This window comes from Callorhinchus milii, unplaced genomic scaffold (assembly GCF_018977255.1).
Source record: "Callorhinchus milii isolate IMCB2004 unplaced genomic scaffold, IMCB_Cmil_1.0 Scaffold2, whole genome shotgun sequence".
NCBI lineage: Eukaryota > Metazoa > Chordata > Chondrichthyes > Chimaeriformes > Callorhinchidae > Callorhinchus > Callorhinchus milii.
The window spans coordinates 34,812,208-34,832,146 of NW_024704743.1; the positions used below are offsets into that span (position 1 = coordinate 34,812,208).

The 19,939-nt window shown below is 43.9% G+C and overlaps 1 protein-coding gene across 1 annotated transcript; it reads right to left on the reverse strand.

The window, feature by feature from the left end:
- Positions 1-1,666: 1,666 nt before the first annotated feature.
- On the reverse strand, positions 1,667-18,076 carry LOC103184563. The gene is made up of 7 exons (XM_042346463.1): positions 17,979-18,076; positions 17,639-17,744; positions 12,166-12,250; positions 12,049-12,074; positions 10,528-10,602; positions 8,372-8,460; positions 1,667-4,421 (listed from the first exon to the last, which is right to left on the reverse strand). Exons 1-7 carry the CDS (start codon positions 18,074-18,076, stop codon positions 2,117-2,119), a joined length of 2,784 nt encoding a protein of 927 aa, XP_042202397.1. The 3' UTR covers positions 1,667-2,116.
- Between the last annotated feature and the right edge of the window lie 1,863 nt (positions 18,077-19,939).

The following is a 19,939-nucleotide window of genomic DNA, read 5'->3' on the forward strand; positions in this document are numbered from 1 at the left end:
AAAAGGAATTTAAGGTCGGGAGGGGGAAAGCATTTAACGATCTGGTCATCGTGTCCCACAAAGCTTGTGCAAACAGATTTTGCCTTGATTATTGACTATCCTCCCTGGGGGAGGGGGGATCTAAGCAGGGTTTCAAGTTCAACTGACTCTAAGGTGGCTTGTTTGAAACAGAATATTGGAATTGAGTCAACTCCTCTGGTAGATCAGTAGTCTGGATTGTTACCCAGGCAGTCCTGCGATACTGCAGGGCATTGATGATGACTGGAGCCAGGAAATCTTCCCACTCAGCTCCAGTTAACTGCAATCCAAAGTTGTAACAGGTACAATGGTCCAAGCCAGACAAGATGTGTGGTTTTGTTGGGTTCCCCAAGCTTGGCTCTTGTCAGTTTGCAGCTGATAATCTCCAGAATTGGGTAAGCAGGATGCCTCTGTCCAGGGAGAGTGCCCATTCCATTCCAATAAATACAATAAAATTATGTTTGTATAGTGCCTTTCATGTTGAGAGGACAATCTATGTTTGCTGGGGATCAGGGAGGGTGGGAGGAGGGTGACCGAAGGCACGGTGGAAGAAAAATGTCTTGGAAGGGGCGAGGCGGAGAGACTGCAGGATGGAGCTCCGATGGTGGTGGCAGAATGGCAGAAGGTCCGTCTGCCAATGTAGGGCGGGTGAGTTGGGAGATGTGAAGCAGGTTGAAGCCCGCTGAGTGGAGGGAGCAGGCAGGTTGGTAATGGGTTAGAAGGTCGCGAAGATAGGGGGGAGTGAGGGCTTTGAAGGTGAGGACCAAGATCTTGAACTGTATCCACTGTGTGATGGGAAGCCAGTGGAGTTGGGCAAGAATGGGGATGAGAGGGTCACAGAGCCTGGTGCGGAAAAGGACATGGGCTGCAAAGTTCTGGATGATCTGCAGCCTATGGAGGGAGGAATTGGGGAGGCCGACAAGCAGGAAGTTTGCATAGTCAAGTCTTGATGTTATGAATGCAGGTATGAGAATTTCAGCAGCCTGCAGTGTGAGACAGTGGCGGAGCTGGATGATGTTGCGGAGGTGGGGAAGGGCAGAGCCGGTCATAGTACAGATGTTGGGTAGGAAGGATAGTTGAGGGTCATATAAGATACAATGTTGGGAATTTCCATGCATAGGTGGGATGCATGCACTCTTTGTTTAGATACTAAATTTCCACATGTATCAAGACATCTGGGTGGTCAAAAAATAGCCCTGTTGGAGTCTATCTGAATTAGTGGTGATGTCTATCGGAAATAACCTCATCTTGTATCTTGCGGGGAACAAAAACATGGCCTTGCCTCTCTGACCTACTGACTCCCTACCAACCTGCCCGCTCCCTCTATTCAGCGGGCTCTGGCCTGCTCCACGTCTCTCGCCCGACCGCCCTACCATCAGTGGCCGGGCTTTCAGCCTCTCTACCCCCACACCCTGGAACTCCATCTCACGGTCCCTTCGCCTCACTTCCTTCCTTGCCTTCTTCAAGGCCGGTCTCAAAACCCTTCTCTTCGATCGTGCCTTTGGTCGCTCTCCCACCTCTCCGCCTTCCCTCACCCTACCCCACCCCTCCCCCATCCTCGGACCCTGACACCTGACTGTTCAGCGCTTTGGTATGTCCTCCTGACGTGAAAGGTGCTCTATAAATGTAATTTTGTTGTTGTTGTTGGGAAATGGGCAAAAGAGAGCCCATGAATGATGGAGACAGGTTCTGTAATGTAATAATACAATTTAACAAATGTTATTTAACTTAGAAATTTCTATATTGAACATAGGCAAAATTGAAGGGATATAATCTTTGTTTTGAAATGCAGTACACTTCAAATAGTTACGATTTTTTCAGTCTGTTGTGCCTTAAAGATATTGTGTATCATAGGTGTGTTTCTTGTCAATACAGAAAAAAATCAATCTTCTGCCCATCTCAAACACCAGTCTTAAGATTCTATCTATTTGCATGAACATACTAAACTTTATTAATAATAGCTTTATCAGTACTAAAACTACTCCTATCTAGATATGTTTTGTTTAACGGTAAAGAATTTTGTAAAAAAGTAGTTTTATTCTGAAATCTATCAATATATTTGAAGTGTTGGATGTATTTCATAAGGAAATAATACAAATTACTTTTTTGTGGTGCGTTTGTTCTTTCTCTGATTAGAAGAATTGGTTATTGATTTGCTTCTATGAGAAAATATTTCCCCTAACGGTGTGTTGTTCCTTTTTCTGGATTTCTTTAGTTTTTTTTTGTCTTTCCCAGAACAACATGAAGATTTTAATGAAGCTGGGCTTTTTACAGGTTTTACTCCAGTAGTGACTTGAGTATTAGCACCGCTCCAGGCAGTTCTACCTGTTGTTTTAGCTTCTGTACTGCCATTGCTACAGGCAGGTATACATTCTGTTTTGACTTCTGTTTTGCCATAACTCAAGGCAGGTTTGTGATCTTTTTTGGATTCAGTACTTGCATAATTCCAGGCAGATCTATTATCTTTTTTGGATTCAGTACTTCCATAACTCCAGGCAGATCTATAATCTTTTTTGGATTCAGTACTTCCATAATTCCAGGCAGATCTATAATCTTTTTTGGATTCAGTACTTCCATAATTCCAGGCAGGTCTATGTTTTTGGGACTCAGTACTTCTGTAATTCCCGGGGGGTCTATGTTCTTTTTTGGATTCAGCACTTCCGAAATTCCTGGCAGACATATGATCTTTTTGGGATTCAGTACTTCCGTAAGGTCTACCTTCTGTTTTGGCTTCATTAATTCCATAGTTCCAGGCTGGTCTACACCTTGTTTTGACATCTGTACTCCAATAGCTCCAGGCAAATCTATATTCTGTTTTGGCTTTTCTAGTTTCAAAGTTCCAGGCAGGTATATGTGTTGTTTTAGCTTCAGTACTGGTATAGCTCAAGATTGTGTTTTCTAATGCTATGGTTTCAATATTGTTGTAATGTGACAGAGGCTCTTTGGATGCTATGGCTTCAGCACTGTCACCGTTTAAGATGGATTCTTTGAAACTTGTGCCTTCACTACTTTCATAGTTCAAGCTAGGCTTTTGTGATGCTATGGCTTTAGTATTGGGATTACTTGAGAGAGACTCCTTTAATGCTATAGCTTCAGCACTGTCACCGCTCAAGTTAGACACATTGACTGACGTGGCTTTACTACTGCCATAGTTTGAGATTGGTTCTTCTAATGCTATGGCTTTACTAATTCCATAGCTTGAGGTGGACTCTTCTAATGCTCTGGCTTTAGTACTTCCATGGCTTGAGATGGGCATTTCCAACGCTATGGTTTCAGTACTGCTACAGCTTGATATGCACTCTTGTAATACTAAAACTTCAGTACTGGCGCAACTTGAGGTGGACCCTTCTAATGTTATGACGTCACTATGGTCGGAACTTGAGGTGGAATCGCCTAATGCTTCACTATTGGCATAAGTTGAGTTATGCTCTTCTAAAGCCATGATATCAGGACTGACATAGATTGAGATAGGCTTCTGTAATACTATGGCTTCAGTACTGGCACAGCCTGCGAATGGCTCTTCTAATGTTAACTGGTTAGAGACACATATGGCTCTATTCAAGTTCTCATCAACATTCCAATCACTTCCAAGTTGACTTTTGAATACTCGAGGCTCTGGAGAATAGTTGCACAAATCCCAAGACCCGATATGGTGTGAATTCTGGTCCTGGATAGGGTGATTAGCAGATTTCTTGAGGCAATCAGCAGGATGAGCTGAGGTTATATGAGTAAGATGATCATTTTGAGATTTTCTGTTTATTTTAACCCTATTTACTGGACATGTGCCAGCAGAAGTGGACAGCCACGCCTCAGTGACTTTGCTCTTCTCAATTTCTATTGTGTTAAGCTGCATCTTTTCCATCTGTGTAAGGCGATTTATCAGTCGTTGTAATTGTTCATTTGGTCTTATAGATAGAAATGTCTTCCATTGAGGGTTCTCCATCAATTCACTAAAGTTCATACTGACAAACGGTGCTGGGAGAATGTCAGGGTAGGTAGACACATCATTTTCTGGGTAAAGGCTGGAGCTGGAAGATCTCTTTTCAGTTTCCATAAGCTCTGGTCTGAGGACTAAGTTCAACTGCTGCAAATGGCTCTTTTGAAAAGCATTATATGGTTGTTTGGTTCCTGGTGGATCATTGTCATACGTGCTATCGGATGGAGTGGTATAATTTTCAGTAATATCCAAAATCAAAGGACAAGAGAAATTTCTGTCCAGTGCTTCTTTTTCTTCATAACAGTTGGCTGTCGATTTAGAAGTGCAGTTTGGAGCACTGTTCACTCTTCTATTTCGAGCTGAGGTTGGAAGACTGTTGCTCAGGCTGTCAAGTTTCTCCTTTATAGAATTCATTAAATATTGTTTCGAGGATTTTCCCAGTCTCTCTCTTGAGTAAATTCTGTAACTAAAAATATTGTATAATTCTCAGTTATGGCGTTATTCAAAGCAAGAGACCATGTATAAGGCTCGACATGAATAAAATCTCCCACTGAAATCTGCAAGTTACTTTTTGTTAAAACCTGATGCAATGTTCATAAATGGTTCACTCTTTTGCGATGTATTGTGGTCCTATTACAGAGTGAGGAATTAACATGCTAATGAAATAGTATTTTAATTGACCCCTTCCATTGTTATTCAATTTTACATTTTCCCATCACATAGAGGATACAGTTCAAGATCCTGGTCCTCACTCTCAAAGCCCTCCACGGTCTTGCTCCCCCTACCTCTCCGACGTTCTAAACCCCTACCACCCTATTCGCTCCCTCCGCTCAGTGGGCTCCGGCCTGCTTCACGTGCCCCGCCTTGCTCGCCCTATTATCGGCGGGCGGGCCTTCCGCCACTCTGCACCCACGCTCTGGAACTCCATCCCGCAATCCCTCCGCCTAGCCCCCTCCCTCGCCACCTTCAAGACCCACCTCTAGACTCTCCTCTTCGACCTGTTTTTGATCTCTCTGCTTCCCCCTCTGCCCCCCCCTCCCCTCCCGACCCTCAGCTCAGGTCCGTAACTTTGTCTGTCCAGTGCCTTGGGATGTCCTCCCGACGTGAAAGGCGCTATACAAATGTAATTTTGTTGTACATATGCCTTCCCACAGTCAACTTAGACAGTCGCTTCCTCAAAATGTCTATGTAATTGGTCAGACAAGACCTACCCTTTCTGAACCCATGTTGGGTTTGCTTGGAATTTGATTTAAAACTTCAGGGGATGAGGGCTGAGCTAAGAGAATATAGACTAGGAGGCATTAATCAAGGAAAAATCAGTTGAGGATAAATGGAAATCTTTAAAGAACATTATGCAGTGTGTGCAGGACAAATATGTACCCAAGTGCAACAGGCAAGTTAAACAGACACACTAAATAATAATAATAATCCTTGCATTTGATATAGCGCTTTTCAAGTCGGGAGGACGTCCCAAAGCGCTTCACAGAACATAGTGTAAAGTGAATTGACTATATTTGTGGGCGAACGCGGCAGCCAATTGCGCACAGCAATGTCCCACAAACAGTCGTAGATTGAAAATGACCAATTTATTATTGTTTTGGGTTTTTTGGAGGGATTATTATTAGGTGTGTGGAGTAAGGAAACTTGCCCAAGGTTTCGCCCTGACCTGCCTGGAATTGAACTCAGGTCTTTCACTTGCAAAGCGAGTGCTCTAACCACTGAGCTACAGGACTCCACACAAATATAAATGGGAAAATAAAAAGGGAGATAAAGAAAAGGAAGATTTATAAAACTTGTAGGGAGAAAGGAGAGAGTGACCGTTGGGCTGAATGCAGAAAGAGGTTAACTAAAAAAGTTAGGGTGGAAATAGTGGAGATTGGCGACAATCTTTCAAACCTCCTTGAATACTCCAGGAGTATGCCTGAGGACTGGAGAGTTGCAAATGTTATACCTGTTCAAAAAAGGGGGAGAGGGATATACCTAGTAACAACAGGTCAGTCAGCCTAACGTCTGGGGAAACTTCTAGAGACCTTAATCCGGGACAAAATTGATTTTTACTTAGAAAAACAAGTTAATTAATGACAGTCAACACGTATTTGTGAAAGGCAAATCTTATCTGACTAACTTAATTTTGAGTTCTTTGACGATATAACGGAGAGGATTGATGAAGGTAGTTCATCAATAGTTGATGTAGTGTATATCAAAGCGTTTGATAAGGTGCCACATAATAGACTAGTGAGCAAAATTGAAGCCCATGGGACAGTGGCAGCATAGATACGAAATTGGCTGGAAGACAGAAAGGGTAGTATTTCAGACCAGAGGGAAGTATACAGTTGTGTCCCCGATGGGTCGGTATTAGGTCCACTGCTCTTTTTGATATACTGCACATAAATGACTTGCAATTAGGTAAAAGAGAGAAAAATTTTAAAGTTTGCAGATGACAGAAAACTTGGGCACGTAAACAGTGAGGAGGATGGAAGCAGACTGCAGGAGGACATAATCCTTGTATTTGATATAGCGCCTTATGTCTTTGAGACATCTCAAAGCTTTTCACAGAACATACTGTAAAATGAATTGACTATATTTTGTGGGGGAAACAAGGCAGCCAATTGTGCATAGCAACGACTCACAAACAGCCACAGATTGAGTGATTAATTTTTTTTGAAGGAATTATTACCCCTGGAAAAATGATCCGCCAATCAACTAACAACCGGGTACCTTCTTACTGCTAGGTAAACAGACATATGTGGAATAAGGAAACTTGCCCAACATTTTGTCCTTGCTCCACACGCCTGATGATAATCCCTCAAAAAAAACAATAATAAAATTGGTCGCTTCAATTGGATCCTTGGCTTTATAGATGGAGGCATGGAGTACAAAAGCAAGGAAGTTCTGCTAAACCTTTATAAGTCACTGGTTAGGGCTCAGCTGGAGTATTGTATCCAATTCTGGACACTGCACTTAAGGAATTATATCAACACCTTGGAGAGGGTGCAGAGAAGATTTACCAGAATCATACCAGGAATGAGGGACTTCAGTTATGAGCGACTAAAGAAGCTGAGATTGCAACCAGGGGACGTAGATTCAAGATAATTGGCAAAAGAACCAGAGGGGAGATGAGAATTATTTGAAAAGGCAGTGGAAATAGATACCATAACAACTTTCAAAAGGGAATTGGATATGGGGAAAATGCAGGGGAGTGGGACAGGCACGATCCTATGTAATATCCTATAATTCTATGAAAGGGAGGCAAGAGAGAACTGCAAAGGGATATAGCAAATGCAAAACAACTCACACATTCTTAGAGTTATAAGAAAATTGGAAATTCTAAGGGATTCAAAGATTGAAAAAGAGCAATTACAACATTGCAAACATTAAACTATGGCTTCCTAAAGTCGTTTTTGTTTTTTTAAACTAGGGAGGGCATTAAAAAATATTCCCCCAACATTGTCTGAGCTTCAGGCCTTTAACATAAGTGAGGCTGTGATTCTGGAGAGGCTCAAGGGTCTTAAAACCAACAAATGCCTGGAAACAGATGAACTGTACCTACTGAACTGTTCTACTCCCTCTGCTCCAGAACCCAGGCCTGATTCATGTCCTCCAGCCCTTCAACTCCACCATTTGGTGGTGGGGGGAACCAATTTGCCTCTGCTTTCTGGAACTCTAAATTACCTCTGCCTTGCTCCTTTCTTCTCTACTTTCAAAACCCATCTAAGAACTTTTCTCTTTGCACCTTCAATCATCTTGCTCCTCTGTTCTACTTTGCATGGCCATCCACTCCATCTCTGTAAAGTGTTTTGAGGTGTTCTACAGCAAACATTGTAGCCTTCCAACTTCCCCACCTGAGACCTACTAACTTGCCCTCCAGGATTTAACCCTGCAATCTTTGGAGTGTTACCAGCCAGGACCTTCATCCTCAAATCCAGTGGTAGCCAGCCTGTGGCCTGCACAAGTTTAGGTCAGTCTGTGTTCAATATTATGCTTCCAATTTTTTCTTAATTGATTTATGGTATAAATCAAGAAATATTTGAGAAAATGTATTTTGTTCACCAACCAAAAAGGTTGGCCAGTATTTCACAAAGCTAATGGATAAGATCTAATGGTTGCCAGTTCACAATGTACCTACAATTCCTGAAGAGTGATTATTAAATCCACTCCCATTTAATCTGCATAAAGGCACAATTCCTGCATCTCAGTTTCAATATTTTGGTGAATTTTAGATTTAAAGAACTATTTTTAGTTAGCATATCTCTATTCTATATAGTTGCAAACATTACAGCAGTAACCATTCTCTTACAATATTTTGTTAAATATCATATTGATTATTAGCAATTTTTAAAAATTCAACTAATTTTTATGTTTTGATATTTATATAGTAAAGAAATCTGATATATGACTGTTCAAATCTAAAAATACCTGTTACTTATAATGGAAGCTTGTTCACTCCAGCAAATTGTTGGTTTGGGTACTGTGACATCAGCAGGTTTTGTTGGAGACGATTGAACCTATAAATATAATAATTGCAGTATTTTTCCTATATAAACACTCCTAATAATGCTCATTTGTGGCTATCTTTTACTTTCAGGCTTTTTCTCCTTTAGGAAAATTATCCACAAAGCAATCCAATGACCTCTTTTTTTTGAATCCCCAGCTCGGGTCCGAAACACTGATTGTCCAGTGCCATGGGACGTTCGCCCGAAGTGAAAGGCGCTATACCAATGTAATTTTGTTGTTGTAGACTAACGATTTTTATAATTTGAAATTTGGAGGTACGATATTATTAAATCTCTCAATCATGAATTCCAAAACAGAATTTGTGATTAATGTAACTTACCTTAACTTGTTACATTACTTGTAAATAATGTGGTATGTTGCAAACTACAAATTAAGCGGTTTCTTAATATTGCATTTAATGTGTTTTTTTTAAGGGCCCTGTGTTCCTGCGGTTAGGATGCTTATATGTCCTATGAGATTTAATTCTGCACCATTAGTCACCGCCCACTACAAACCTGCCATAAATGTAGCTTCCGGCCCGCGGGCCACTCATGCTATTTACTTGGAGTCACTGTGGGCGGAGCGGCTCTGTATGCACATGCGTAGTGTGGCGCAAGTGGCAAATGGGCTACACTAGGAGATCCCACTGTTGTGATTGTCTGTCTCCTGTATGTGAGTGCGTTTGGGTGTCTTAGAACTGTGTGTGTGTGTGTCTCTCTCTCTCTGTGTCTCTGAGTGTCTCTCTCTCTGTATCTAAATGTGTGTGTGTGTGTCTATGTGGTCTCTGAGTGAGTGTGTCTCTGTGTGTGTGTGTGTGTGTGTGTGAGGAGGGGGGTCTCTGAGTGTGTGTGTGTGTTTCTCTCTGTGTGTCTAAGTGTGTGTGTGTGTGTGTCTCTAAGTGAGTGCGTCTCTATCTCTGTGTCACTCTGCGTGTTGGAATGTGTGTGTGTGACTCTGAGTATGTGTGTCTCTCTCTGTGTCTCTCTCTGAGTGTGTGTGTCTCTCTCTGAGTGTGTGTGTCTATGAGTGTGTATCTGAATGTGTGTGTGTCTATCTGTGTGTCTCTGAGTATATGTGTCTCTCTCTCTGGGTCTCTGAGTGTGTGTGTGTCTCTCTCTCTGGGTCTCTGAGTGTGTGCGTGTGTCTCTCTCTCTCTGGGTCTCTGAGTATACGTGTGTGTCTCTCTGAGTTTGTGTGTGTGTGTCTCTCTCTCTGAGTGTGTGTGTGTCTCTGAGTGTGTGTGTGTCTCTGAGTGTGAACGTGCGCCTCGCGAGTGTGCGCCTCGCGAGTGTGAACGTGCGCCTCGCGAGTGTGCGCCTCGCGAGTGTGCGCCTCGCGAGTGTGAACGTGCGCCTCGCGAGTGTGAACGTGCGCCTCGCGAGTGTGAACGTGCGCCTCGCGAGTGTGAACGTGCGCCTCGCGAGTGTGAACGTGCGCCTCGCGAGTGTGAACGTGCGCCTCGCGAGTGTGAACGTGCGCCTCGCGAGTGTGCGCCTCGCGAGTGTGAACGTGCGCCTCGCGAGTGTGCGCCTCGCGAGTGTGCGCCTCGCGAGTGTGCGCCTCGCGAGTGTGAACGTGCGCCTCGCGAGTGTGAACGTGCGCCTCGCGAGTGTGAACGTGCGCCTCGCGAGTGTGCCTGTGTCTCTGAGCGCGCCTGTGTCTTTGAGCGCGTGTGTGTGTCTCGCTGAGCGTGTGTGTCTCTCTCTCTCTCTGGGTCTGTGTGCAGTGCCAGCCCTGAGAGGCAGGAGGTGGTGAGCTCTTGTAGCCTCACTGGTGTGTGCACACACAACCCCACCACCCCCCAACCAACAAAAAAAATGGCCACACAGTTCTTGTTAAAGAAGCAATTACTCATTTTTTTGCAACAATCTAATATGTGTTATTTCCTTATGTTTAGTTTTTATCAAAGTGAAAAAATGTAGTAAAATATACCTCAATAGCACCAATCAACCCCCGCAATTTCCCCAGCAAAAGTTAGCAAAGGCCTCGGCAATTTTGCGCAAGATCTGCAAGTGCTCCACAATTTTTTTGCCAATATGCCCGCACTTTTCTATTGGCTCAGGTTACGAGCCTCATACCTGCCTGTATCTTCCGTTTTGCATCATGCTCATATCCTCCAGCTGTTCAATCAGGATTGTGTATGATTCCTTGGTCTAAAATTAGAGAAGAAACATTTACTAGCATAACATCATTAACTAAAAATAACAAAATTGGTTTAGGAATAAAATATAATGCTATCTTGAGCAGTAACTTCCACAAGAGTCTATTGTTCACAATAGAATCAATTTAGTGATCCACTTGATATTTAGTAAATTGAGTTCAGCTGGATGTATGTGCTGCAGAGAATTATTTTCCTCTCAACTCCTCCCTTCCAAAAGCAAATGCCATGATATAGCATTATAGCCTTGAACTATGGATTAGTGGGGTATTGACTTTTTTATGTTGGATGTCTACAGTTCACAACATGTGTATATTGATCAGTTCTAAATATCAAAATACCCCACTGAAATCACACCTGTTCGACGCATATTACCCGCATGTCTGTTTATTGTCATCAGGCTCCAATAATAATCCTTGATTTGATATAGCGCCTTATGTCTGAGACGTCTCAAAGCAGTTCACAGAACATACTGTCAAGTGAATTGACTGTATATCTTGTGGATAAAACATGGGGCAGCCAATTGTGCACAACAGTGTCCCACAAACAGTCGTGGATTGAGTGACCAATTTTTTTTATTGTTTTGGACACAGGCTATGATATGGCAGGAAAAAATCCTGTTTTGCATAAGTGTGAAGTGGCACTCAAGCACATGAGATTGCTAAGGAATTTAATTGTGCCCCAGTAGCCTCTACATCAATGTTGCATCTCTTTGCACTTCAAACCTATTTTATTTGCTGTAAGGAAGGTAAACCTTAATTTACATAACTTTCATAGGATATGGAAACAGAGAAAGATAAAGCTGGAGCAAGCAAGTGGGTCACAGAGCAAGTGACCCAGTGATACAATAGTGAAGTATAGGTATAACTCCTGATATGTTTTTAATTGGCACAACAGCCAAATTGTATTTTATGTGAAATGAAAATTCCCCAGTGTCTGGAATGGAATGCACTCTCTCTCTCCCTGGAGGGACTCGTGCTGTTTACTTCATTCCAGAGACTATTCGGGCACAGATTTGCAAGAGCAAAGGTTTGGGGAACCCTGCGTGTGTGTTGGATTATGGCTGGGGTTTAACCAGCTAAAACAGCACAGTTTGCCTTTGAAAGCACTGTGTGGCAAGCTTCTTGTTGCATGTCCAGTTAGGATCATCCTACCCATTAGTACTTTGGCTTGAACAGGTAGCAGGAGCTGGATGGGAAGAATCCGTGCCCCAGAACTAATCTGCCTTTTGAAGCCCTGCTGTTTGCCCAGGCTTGCTGCTCTGTCATCAGCAGCGCCCAGGAACACTGTGGACCGCCTAGCTCAGGAAATAACTTAGCTCTGTGAGTTTTAGAGAAGTGCGGCTGGCTGTGGAAGTGGTGAAACTCCAAGTACCCTAATTTTAATACACTGGGATTCAACAAGCTCAGTGAAAATAGGTTAAATCAAAGAAACTAATTACCTTTTTTAATTTCTGCAGCAAATTATCTGTCGAAGAAAAAAACACTGGATTTATCACAAGTTTTCTTTGGTTTATGTTTCTAACATAGCTACACATCAAAACACACTAAGCACTCACCATTTTTTGAAAACCCTTTTTCCATGACATTGTTATAATTATGCACATAAACTTTGTCCAATTCCGATGTGCACTGAGTGGAATTCTAGATAACACAAAGATGTGTGATTAACTGCACTTTAGGAACAGTGATGCTTTAGTGTTTTAATACAATATGTGATCTTCAAACAATTTAATACATAACGTATTGAATACTTTTATCATTCAGCTCATCAGCCTCCTCCCCAGGCTCCGCTGGCTCCCTGTTCTCCAGCACATCAATTTAAGAAAGTTTCAAATCCTGATCTTCAAATGCCTCCAAGTCTTTAGACCACCCTATCTCTGCACTCTCCTGTTACCCTACTCCCTTGGCCCCACCTATGCTCTGCCAAATCCACATCCTCATGGTCTCCCAGCTTGACCTCCTGCTCAATCTATGGAAAGTACTGTAAGATATTCTTCCCACATGAAGGGTGCTATAGAAGTGTAAATTGGTTTAAATAAAAGCTGTTTTGGGGTGGGGGACCAGGTATCGACATGATACACTGCCCTGTGACCACTCCCATTTATAATTTTCTCATAATCTATGCTTCAGATTACTTGTGGTGTGCAGTAATGTAGTGGTTAGCACGCCTGTCTCACAAGTGAGAGGACCTGGGTTCAATTCCTGGGCAGGGCGAAACATTGGGCAAGTCTCCTTATTCCACATGCCTCTGTTTACCTAGCAGTAAGTAGTCAATTGCAGATCACTTTGCTAGGGTGATAATCACTGTTCCCTCTAAGCTGCACTCGTGCGTGGTCGCACAGCAGTCTGTCGTGTGCTGCGCACTTTTTTTACAGCAGCGCACACAGCCTTTAAAAATTAGAGGTAACATAGATAATAATCCCTCCCCACCCCCTCAAAAAAAAATATTAATTTGGTCACTCAATCCACGACTGTTTGTGGGACACTGCTGTGTGCAATTGGCTTCTGTGTTCTGCCCACAAAATACACAATCAATCATATTATTCTGTGAAGCACTTTGAGACGTCTCAACAACATAAGGCGGTATATCAAATGCAAGGATTATTATTATGGTGGATGGACTAAGTTTGCTTCTATTTATTATTTACAGCCTGATATAGTCCAGCAGATGGTGAACATCATCAGCTATATCACTGCGCACAGTCCAATGCACAATTGTATCCTTATCGAATGATAAATGATTGCAACACAGCCAATGTAGCTTTATCCATCCACACAAAGTGTGTACATTCACAGAGGTAGAAAAGGACACCGAAGCAATTGATAATTTTGTTTCTGTCTGTCAGTTCATGGCTGTTTTGGGACATTGCACAAATTGGCTACCGCATTAGCCACAAAAAATAGTCACTATAGTTTACAGTATATCATGTATATGCACTTCGAGGTGTCCACCTGATGTGCAAGGTACTATATCAAATGCAAGAATTATTATGGTAGCTAGTCATCAATTTCAGGACCAGCAAAGTGAACTACATAACCTGCCTGATAAATGGTTGGACTTAGCTGCTCCCTGTGTTGGCCTGGCTTAGATTTATTTTGTCAGCTGGATGTCTGACACACCACCATGCTTCGGAGAATCCAAACCAGGCTTAGAGTTCCACACATGTATGTCACTGACATGTGGAAATGTGTCTGGAATGGAAAGCGCACTGGGTAAGCACGCTATGTTTACCTAGCTCCGCAGATTATTAGGTGCAGTTTGACAAGATTTGAGGTTTAGGAATCCCACTCAGAGTGTGCGTTACGATATTCCAAGTAAAACTACATGACTTGCTATTACCAGCACAGTTCGTCAAGCTTTGTTTTGCTTGTCCAGCTGGGAGCCAAATGGGAAGAGTGTCTTCACCAAATCCTGTCAGGCTGGCTGATCTGTCATCATCGGTCCCTAGGAGAGCTGCGGATACACCAGGCTCAGGGTCTGAGGTTCACCAAGTACGTCACATTGGAGCCAACTCAGCCCCAAGGAAACTGTACTTACCTTCCCCCACAACAATCATAAATTGCATTTATATAGCACTATTCATGGCGGGAAGACATCCCAAGGTGCAGGAGCCTCAAGCAGGATAGCACAGTTGAGATGATCTTGCATTGTGTAAGATAATCTTGAGAATAAACCTGAATCCTTCCAATGTGTTTATCTGCATTTTTTATTTCGTAATCAGGTCATACCTGTGTTTTGCCTTATCTGTGGTACTTTAAGCCACAATAAATATTTATGCCAATTTAGCACACATACTTTTGAAATAATTAGCTATCAAATTACAATTCTTCTCATGATTGTCATTTATAGATTGTTTTTAAATTGATAAATCTAATGAACGTTTTGTCCTTGTTAAGATGAAAGATATTAGAGTTGAAAATGTGACATTTGCAAACTGGAACTTGGCGCACAAAACACAACATCCGGTTTGCAATGACTGATTTTGGATCATTTCCCCACTGACGTGTACCATTTTGACATGATAAAGTGCTAAATAAATGCAAATTGATTGTGGTCTGTGCAGTACAGTTTTGCTATAGGCACCTAATGTCAGTATCCAGGTCAAGTATTTTAAGGGCAATTGTACATCAGTGGCCAGTTTTTTTGATAACATTTTACAAATGAATTGAAAATAATTGAAATTCCTTTTCGAGTTCTAAGACGAAAACGTTGGAGGGGAAAAAATGCAATGGTTTAAATGTGGTTGTGAAAAATTTAAATGTCACTATTTTCTTGTATAATTTTAAAAAAGGGGGGGGGGGGGGAGTTCTTTTATGCGAAAAATTCTATTAAAATTGTCTTCACACCTACGTAACTGAGTAGATTCACAAGGGTATAAGAATGTCCCGATTTTGGTGCATGGAGCCTGTCCTAGATTTCTGGATCCAGCCTATTGCCTCTCAACACACATGAACTGGAAAATTGTGGAGTCCTATAGCTTATTGTTTAGAGCACTTGTCTCGCAAGCAAGAGGACCTGGGTTTGATTCCCGGGCTGGGCAAAACGTTGGGCAAGTTTCCTTATTCCATATGCTTCTGTTTACCCAGCAGTAAGTAGGAACCAAGTTGTTAGTCGATTGACAGATTGCTTTCCAGGATTAATAATCTCTTCAAAAATAAATGATAATTTGTCACTTCAATCCCTGACTGTTTGTGGGACACTGCTGTGTGCAATTGGCTGCCACATTTCGCCCACAAAATACAGTCAATTCACTTTACAGTATACTGTGTGAAGCACTTTGAAATGTCTCAAAGACGTGATAAGGCGCTATATCAAATGCAAGAATTATTTATTATTAAATATAGGCCCTCAGCTTCCACCCCCAACCTGGGAGCCCAGCCAGGACTGTTAAGCACCTTGGGACAGCCTCCCAGTTTGAAAGATGATACAAAAATGTAAATTTATATTGTATTGTAGCATACGCTGGGTAAAAGGAAACTAACATTACCACAATTCTATCACAATGACATGCTTAATCCCAAACCTCAGAAAAGCAATCCCCCTTCCCCTACTGCACTGCTGAGACCTGTTCTATTTCCCACATCAGAGATCCTTATAACGTGTTTAACCAACATAGTGGTAAATTTGTGTTGGGATCTAATACCCACTTGGAACTAGACTGACACTGCTTCATATGTGACCCCGGCTGCTTGCTGAAAGAGAAGTTCATTTCACATGTCATCACAGTTCAAAACTACAGGGTTCCATCCAATGAGTGACAGGAAGAGGAAAAAGACAGCAAATAATAATAAGTTTTGCATTTAATATAGCGCATTATATCTTCGAGGCGTCTCAAAGCACTTGGCGAATTAATTGTATATTTTATGGGAGAAACAATCAAGATACAAGTCACAGTGAAGAAAGAATAAAGAACAATATAATTTATTTCCATTTATTAACAAAATAACTTCACGATTTTCCTGAGAAATAGTACTGATGATGCTTAATGTCACAAATATATTGTTCCTTCTCCAAGACAAGATTTGTGCTGCACATAATGTGATAAGTTTCTTCACCTCCAACTCCATAGATTTGGGGCTTTTGTTAGTTTCAGCCCCTCTTTTGTACCCCCATTGTTTCCGCAACTACATCCATTGTTACCCTGACCTCCTCCAAGTGCCCAATATTTCTCGCGTCCCACTCTATTCATTCTACGTTATTTAATTGCATATCTTTAATTTCACATGAAATATGCTAACACAACCTTTTCAAAGCTTTAAATCAATGCTAGCAACATCAATAACAACAAAGCCCCACATCTACTTCATTATGTAGACTGTGCAGTACTACATTGCACACTGGAAGACAGTTTATTAAAGTAGCACAATTAGATCGGATTATACATGGTCATCAATTCTGGGCAAGCTTATCAATTATAAAGAGAGCTGAGTCAGCATCAGTAGAGATACACTCAAAACCGAGGGAAAATTTAGCATCACCTGTAAATGTTAATTCAGCTAACTCATGTAGTCACTCAGTATTGGATCGTACAGTGGAAAACACCACTGTGGCCCATCTGGTCAGTTCCTCTCTGACCTACTATCCCCCTACCTACCTGCCCGTACCCTCCGTTCCTCTGGCTCCGGTCTGTTCCACGTCCCCCGCCCCAACCGCCCTACCATCGGTGGTCGGGCTTTCAGCCTCTCAGCCCCGAGGCTCTGGAACTCCATCCCCCAGTGCTTTCGCCGCCTCCTCCCTTTCCTCCTTCAAGACCGGTCTCAAGACCTTTCTCTTTGACCGTGCCTTCAGCTCCCCTCTCGACTCTCTATCCCCTCCTCGCTCCCTCCCTTCCCTCCCCTCACCCTGACCATTTCCCCCCTGCTCGGGTCCTGACCCAACCGTCCAGCGCTTTGGGACGTCCTCCCGACGTGAAAGGCGCTCTATAAATGCAATCTTGTTGTTGTTGTTGTTTGAGAACGTCAAGGAATTCTTCACCAGCATTCCCATGTGCTCCAATTGTGACATGAACGAACAATAATTTGCAGTGTACAAATGAGTGAATGTTGGTAATATACTGTAAAGTGGAATGACTGTATATTTTGTGGGCGAAACATGGTTGGGCACAGCAATGACCCACAAACAGCCAATTTTATTTGGGGGATTGTTCGCCGGGACACCGGGAGAGACTCCTCTTTTTGAATAGTGCCGTCGGATCTTTAACATCCACCTGCACAGCAGACAGGACTAGTTATTGCCTCATCTGAAGAATGCGACACTTTCCCCAGCATAACAATCCCGACATCTCACATCTCAAAGCGCTTCACAAGATTTAATGTACAGCGCAGTGACTGTATTTTGTAGGCAAACACATTGCATCCCAGTGGAAGTCTGGATTGTGAGTTCAAAGTCCTGACATGAGTGTGAAATATCAAAATGAAACCTCTTTGTTTTTTTTATATATATATATATATGTGTGTGTGTGTATGTGCAGCTCCAACCTCAACCAGGTACAGAACCTGACTGGTGTCCCAACGTGAACACTTACTCACCTGTTGGCGATGGTTTGAGTGAGGACTGTTCATTTCATGTCTGCACTGTTTGTCCGGTTTCTTCCACCCATTACTAACTGCAGAAAAGTAATTTATCTTTTTAACTCTGCAAAACAGGTACAAGTGAAGGGCCAAGTGTGAGTGAACCACAGAAGCGCTGCCCCCGCCGGCTCTGCTGGTCAGCAAACGGACATGAAGAGGACAGGCGAGAGGACAGGCCCGGGGGGGAGTGGGGGGGGAGGAGAGTGGGGGGAGTGGGGGGAGAGTGGGGGGGGGGGGAGAGTGGGGGGGGAGGAGAGTGGGGGGAGTGGGGGGAGAGTGGGGGGGGGCAGCTCCTTACCCGAACTTCTTCCGACTCCCGCTCACAACTAAAGGGCAGAACCTGCTGTGGTGAGCCGGGGAGCCGCAGCTCGGCGCCGCCCTGCACTCGGTGCTCATGCTGCTGCTGCCTGGCCTGGCCCTGCCCTGGCCCTGGCCCTGCCCTGCCCTGGCCCGGCCTGGCAGGGGCTGCCCTGACTGTCACAGCACAGCCCACACACACACACCACACACCGCACCGCGTGCAGCCGCTCCCCAGCGCGCGCTCCAGGAACCCGTCAATAACAAAGCGTTACCATAGCAACCGGTCACCTGGTGACCACCGCGAACCCCCACCACCCCGCCAGCAGGAGGCGCTACAACCGGTCACCTGGTGACCACCGCGAACCCCCCACCACCCCGCCAGCAGGAGGCGCTACAACCGGTCACCTGGTGACCACCGCGAACCCCCCACCACCCCGCCAGCAGGAGGCGCTACAACCGGTCACCTGGTGACCACCGCGAACCCCCCACCACCCCGCCAGCAGGAGGCGCTACAACCGGTCACCTGGTGACCACCGCGAACCCCCACCACCCCGCCAGCAGGAGGCGCTACAACCGGTCACCTGGTGACCACCGCGAACCCAACCCCTCTCCCCCACCACCTCCCACACCCCGCCAGCAGGAGGCGCTACAACCGGTCAAGGGGTGGGGTGGGGGTGGGGGGTTGCGGAGGGATGTGGGGGCGGCTGATTGATTGACGCCCAGTTCGCCCGCTTTCCGCGGCTGTCTTTGGCTCACCTTCTGCCGCCGTTTGATCGCCTGCGGCCGATGCTTTCGCTGACTGTCTGCGGGTGTCTTTGCCCGCCTTCCGCAGGTGCTTTTGCCCGTCCTCCGCGGAGATTTTGCAGGCCCTGAGCGAACATTCGCTGCGTTTCCTCACGAGCAAAGGAACGAAAATAGTTGTTTGTTGAACATCGTGAATAAAAATTCCCAAACGTTGCATTTGCAAAGCGACTTTCTCACAGTGCTTCACAAACGACAACAATTTACTGCTGCTGCTGCTGTTGTTGTTGTTGTTGTTGGAGCACCTTCACGTGGTTAGTGTGTTGGAGAACTTGATAGTGATAATGGTGATCACCAAGACAGAGATAGGGACGGGGAATTTAAGGGGATTGAACAAAGCAAAGGTAATAAGATAACAACATTTAGCATAGCTCCTTTTACTTCGGGAAGATATCTCAAAGCACCTCAAAGGATTTACTGCAAAGTGTAGTGACTGTCGTCATTTCGAGCACAAGAATGTTCCACAAACAGCCATCAAGTGACCAATTTTACCTGGGGGATGGTTGGCCAGGACACCAGGAGAAAGTCCCTTCTACCTCTGAATAGTGCCATTGGATCTTTAACATACCCCGACTCAGGCCGACACGACCTCAGTTTAACTCCTCATCCAAAGGGTGACATCTCGAACAATGCAGCACGTCCCGAGCACCTGCACTGAAGTGTTGGCCTCGATTATGAGCTCCAAGTCCCGAAGTGAGGCTTGAACCTGCAACCTTCTGAATCACAGGCTACCAGAAGCCTGACATATTCAGAGGAAAGTATTGTGGGGTAACATCATGAAGATGCAACGTGAAGGGATTTGGGGACTGCATTTTAGAGACTGGACTTTGGTTGTTAAACGCTCAAATGTCAATTAAATGAAATTATAGTGGGGTACAGGCAGGAGACCAGAGGTGGGGTGGGGTGGGGTGGGGGGAGAGAGAAGAACTGCAGCGCAGAATGCTGACTGTTTGACAGCTGGTATTTAAAATTAAAAACTATAGTCATAATCTAGTGAACAAAATGCTAAAGTACAGTTCTCAGCATTTTTGTTCTCATACAAATAAAACCATATGATTAATCCCAATGGTATAGTTTTCAAAATGTTTATTTAACAATAACAATTTGTAAACAGCAGGTCGCCAGAGGGCTTAACTGATGTTTGTGTTAACTTGTTTT

Excerpts from the sequence above, each read along its gene's own strand:
- LOC103184563 (XM_042346463.1), bottom strand. The coding sequence starts at position 18,076 with ATGAGCACCGAGTGCAGGGCGGCGCCGAGCTGCGGCTCCCCGGCTCAC. Across the intron at positions 12,251-17,638 it reads ACTCAAACCATCGCCAACAG|AATTCCACTCAGTGCACATC; the intron begins GTGAGTAAGTGT and ends TGTGTTATCTAG. Across the intron at positions 10,603-12,048 it reads TGCTGCAGAAATTAAAAAAG|ACCAAGGAATCATACACAAT; the intron begins GTAATTAGTTTC and ends CTCTAATTTTAG.